Here is a 4974-nt window from a genome sequence, read left to right as displayed (position 1 = left end):
GAATGACTGTAATAACACTATAGAAAGAACAATTCAGCCGAAAAAAAAAAAGAGTTTACTCACCCTCAGGTCATCCGAGATGAAGAGGAGTTTGGAGATTTGGAGAAATGTAGCATTGCATCAGTGTCTCAGCAATGGATGCTCTGCAGTGAATGGGTGCCGTCAGAATGAGAGTCCAAACAGCTGATAAAAATACTATGGAAGTCAATGGCTACCAGCAGCTGTTTGGTTACCCACTTTAATGTCAATATATTAACAGCTCATATGGTACTTGTATAATGAAGAGCAGAATGACAGACTGCATTCCGGAGAGTGTATTATGCTTTATTGTTAATCAAGACTTACATTGCATTTGTATTTATGAATAAATGCGTTGAAACAGGAATTGAGCATGTGCATTTGATCATATCACAAGATGTGATTATTTCCAGAAGGACAAAGCAGTATCCTTAGATATCCAAGGAGCTTTGGAATAAAACAGTCAAACACTTATAAGTCGGGATAAAGGATAATTATTTAGTTTCTAGAAGCTCTGGTGTCACAACTGCATCTAATTCTCAAACACACTGCCAAAAAACTTTTTGGGATTAACAGTAAAATAATACAACATCTTTTCACATTCTTTCTCTACCAATGTATTAATGAAGAATCACAAAACAACACATTTACTGTTTATACATGTGCATCACATACATGCGGATAGAAGGATTCCTTGAAGCTTTAATATTTGGGCCGTTTTACATTCACCCTGTATTAGAGAAGAAACAGAAGATCACAGATCATGAACACACACACTATACCACATTTCAAAATACACACACCAAATGTTTATCCAATCATAACACTGCTACGTCACACTAGAAGCCAAAATGCCCAATTCCCATTATCTGCTCAAATCGAGTGTATTTTTGATGTTAAATACAATCACATTTTCAAAGTTGCCCATATAAGACCATATCTGATGCAATTCTGTTGCTGAACAAGAAATGTAAGTTTCAATGTAAAGTCAATCCCAAACCATGGCGATGGATTGACTTTAACTAGATAATCAAAAACACCCATGCTAGCAGTTTCATCAGGCTGGTGGTGGCTGTTTTTGAGCAATGCAATATTAGACATCAGAGATGTTGATTAATAATAAATTGCACTGATATGTTGATGCTCACACATCCCCGTCTCAGCGTGTTATTAACAGCTGGGGCCACTTGCATAAACTTAGCCTCTAAACTAAGACTAGTCTGACCAACTAGCAGTTACCAATGGGTAATGAGTCGTATTTTTCAGATTTAAATTAGACCGATCTACATTTTTACGCAACCAACTTGAAAGACTAATCTAAGCGTTTTACCACTGCAAAAACTACTGGCCTAACTAATTTAAAGTTCAAACATTATAAAAGTAAACAGTAAGAATAAAAATAAATAAGCAACAGCACAAGTAAATACAACAGAACAAAGATGTAAATAAATAAAACAGCACATGAAGTTTCTAGTATTCAGGTACAGAAACTGAATAATCAAATGTAAAACAAATTAAATAAAGATTAATCCTTCTTAAGCGTTTTACCACTGCAAAAACTACTGGCCTAACTAATTTAAAGTTCAAACATTATAAAAGTAAACAGTAAGAATAAAAATAAATAAGCAACAGCACAAGTAAATACAACAGAACAAAGATGTAAATAAATAAAACTGCACATGAAGTTTCTAGTATTCAGGTACAGAAACTGAATAATCAAATGTAAAACAAATGAAATAAAGATTAATCCTTCTTAAAGCTACAACAGTTGTTTAGTCTTTTACTTTTTGTTGTTTGATTAACATTAATGACAGACAGCAGCAGGTATATAAGGCTGCTGTCACTTTAAGACTGAATGCACGGATCCAATATAATGAAACGCATCCCATTTCTTCCTCAACTGTTTGTTCATTTAAGATATAACTATGTTAATGAGGATACTTGCCAAGACGGGTATTTTAACAATTTTGTGTACATTTGCCATACAAGAGCAAGAGAACTTAAATCGGACGAACAGTTAGATTTGTGATATTCAGTAGACATTTGTGATATTTCAAAAAAACAAAAACAAAACAATGACAGGGTTCACAACCTGTTTACCTCTTTCCTCGCTATTGACGGAATTTTCCAGCTTTCCGTGTTTTCACTGATATACAGTAGGAGGCGCTATTATGTATCTTCTGAAGCAGTACTGAACGTTTGGATCAAAACACGGCGAGGAAGAAGCAGAAACAAGCGATCGCGTATGTAAGCAGATGCATATGTAAAAACGCGATCGTCAAGCATTAAACCGCATATAAATCAAAACTACCTAATGTTACCGAATAAAATGTAGATCCAAGAAGTGGTTTAGGACTGTGCAGCTTTGGGGGTGTCGATGGAAGCGCTCGACTCCATCTATGTTTTGATCATCGTTCTGAATACATAGTCTTTGACAAAAATGCGACTTTCTCAGCTCTTTGTTCAAAATGTTGCTTTTTTATGAAACGTACCCACATTCAAGTGTTGATAAAAAAAGGTTGCATGAAGCTAGAATAAAACTTTGTTTTGTTTAAAAGCAGAGGCTCTGTTCTGTTTTGACATATTGCATGTTCAGATACTCATACAAAAAATATTCTGGGGGCCGTGAAATTTTTGTGAGAATGAACAAAAATGCTGGTGGTGGCTGGCAACTTTTTAAAAAGAACTTCAATTATAAAACCACATCTTGGTAAGATATAAGTCAACAAGTTTTTTTTTTTTTTATATCTAACAATACATTTGTATCTTCTGTGTGCGCTTTGTGTGTGCCTCAGACTGCGAGAGTACTGAATTAAGTTCTCTTTCGCATCTTCTTGTGCTTGAATGGTGTAAAAATCACTCGAATGTTTTAATTAGCAAGACTTTTCCAAATGCTAAACTTTTGTGGTGACGTAGCACTGACCCGATTTAGGATTTTTAGGATATTTTTAGAGCTCAGGAGAGACTGAAGAAGAGAGAAACACCAGCACCACTCACCCATCAGCCTCCATCTTCTTTCTCTTCTCAATGATCTGAAATAAACAGAGACAGTGTGAACTGAATGTGACACCATCATCATCATTAAACATCTGTTTGCAGCTCATGTGGGTCATAGGGGTGTGCGATATTGACCAAAAATATGATGCATTGATATTTATTGGGATTTCTTCAATAACAATATTTTGCTGAGTGTGTTTTTGCGTTGATACTTTGCTGGTTTAGGCCGGTCATGGATAAATATGACATTAAAACCACCAGTAGGTGGCAGCAAGTCCCTGTCTTAATGAGTGATTCATTGAATCATTAATTCAAACGATTCCTTCAAAACACCCGATTCATTTAGAAACGAAGCAAATGGCTGTCTTTACCACATATGATTTGTTAAAAAGCAGATCCATTCAGGAACGAAACACCGCAGTGTTGCTCTGAGACACACAAATAATCTGCTCCGGCTTTGTTCTGAACTATTTTCATTGTCGAAACAGAAAAAAACTGAAACTATTGGGTCTAAAATGTAACTCACTCAACATTAACTTCTTGTTTGTTGAACTGTTGTATAAAACTAATATTACATTTGCAGTCGCTCTCACACACTGATATTTAGGAAAACGGCACTCATGCATGTGATATATTGCTTAACTGTATCATATCTTATAAATATAAAAAACAAAACCCATACAGGGATATTTTTAGCTTTCATTACTTGAATTACAGGGTCATTCTGACTGCATTCGGATCGACTTCTGAATGCTTTTGCACTCTCAAGATGTGTTTTTGTTTGTTTTTTGCAAAGTGAGTGACATACTCAATAAAATCAACTCGCACATCGCTCAAATTACGATATTATCACCTATGATAAATATCACACACCCCTAGTTGGTCATTGTTCATCCAGCGTTTTATTTCAAATTCAGTTGCAGACGAGAGCCTGTAAACTCACAGCGCTGATTTTCTTCCACTGTCGGTCTAACTCAGCCTTCTCGTTGGTTTCTTTAAAGCGCCGAGTCTTTCGGCCCTCAGACATTTTGATGCCGTACTGGAAGGCAGCCCTACAAAAACACCATCATTACCATGATTAAAGTGAACACACAACCTCAAAGTGAACTCAGAAAGTAGAGTCTGTGTTACTTGGGAAGCGCCTCCTTCTTGTTCATGTAGTCGCTGTACTCCTCTTGCGTGTCGAAGTCCCAGCGGCCTAAAGGACCCTTCTTATTACCCTAGAGACAGACACACACGTGAACACACCTGACCAGAGACACACGGAGACATTTCTCCATTACAACTCAGAATCACTCATGCCTGGTCCATCTTGCTGTAGTCCACCTCTTCATCACTGTCCACAGCCAGATCATCCATTCTACAAAACACAAGCAAACATGTCCAAACTCAACATCATCAGCATCTTCAACTGTAGACGACAAAAGAAGACGCGGCGGCGTGACTCACGTGGCAGGGTAGCATTCGGCGTAACTGTTTGACATCCCAAAGAAATCCCCAAGATGCTTCTTCTCTTCACGTCTGCTTCCAGTGCTCACAGTTAAAGAAACAAATGCATTTAAGCAGCCATTTCATCATTTGAGATGCAACTTGAGGTCATTCATCTATACACTAGAGCTGCCCTTTAACAGTTGACTAATTGCGACTAAGTGTAACAAAATTTTGTTAGTCGGTTAGTCGCAGGAAAAAAAGGTGGTAAATACAGCAGGTATATCTGGCAGGAAATCCAAACGCTCGCCTATTATTCATCAACCTCAAATATGTGACCCTGGAGCACAAAAGCAGTCTGAAGTCGCTGGGGTATATTTGTAGCAATAGCCAACAATACATCGTATGGGTCAAAATTATCCATCTTTCTTTCATGCCAAAAATCATTAGGATATTAAGTAAAGATCATGTTCCATGAAGATATGTTGTAAATTTCCTACCATAAATATATCAAAACTTAATTTTTGATTC

At 36.9% G+C, this 4974-nt stretch overlaps 1 protein-coding gene across 1 annotated transcript in view; it reads right to left on the bottom strand.

Annotated features, from left to right (window-relative positions):
• Nucleotides 1-173: 173 nt before the first annotated feature.
• The window catches only part of LOC107692978 (protein Red), a 19672-nt gene continuing 14871 nt past the window's right edge, over nucleotides 174-4974 (bottom strand). The window contains exons 15-20 of the mRNA XM_016492208.1: nucleotides 4465-4545; nucleotides 4318-4375; nucleotides 4147-4235; nucleotides 3959-4067; nucleotides 3016-3050; nucleotides 174-748 (exon numbers count right to left, since the gene is read on the bottom strand). Coding sequence (XP_016347694.1) covers nucleotides 721-748; nucleotides 3016-3050; nucleotides 3959-4067; nucleotides 4147-4235; nucleotides 4318-4375; nucleotides 4465-4545 — 400 coding nt within the window. The 3' untranslated portion in view covers nucleotides 174-720. The remainder of the gene's footprint in view (nucleotides 749-3015; nucleotides 3051-3958; nucleotides 4068-4146; nucleotides 4236-4317; nucleotides 4376-4464; nucleotides 4546-4974) is intronic.

Source organism: Sinocyclocheilus anshuiensis, unplaced genomic scaffold (assembly GCF_001515605.1).
Source record: "Sinocyclocheilus anshuiensis isolate Anshui unplaced genomic scaffold, SAMN03320099.WGS_v1.1 scaffold658, whole genome shotgun sequence".
Taxonomy (NCBI): domain Eukaryota; kingdom Metazoa; phylum Chordata; class Actinopteri; order Cypriniformes; family Cyprinidae; genus Sinocyclocheilus; species Sinocyclocheilus anshuiensis.
This window is presented reverse-complemented; position numbering and strand designations above follow the sequence as displayed.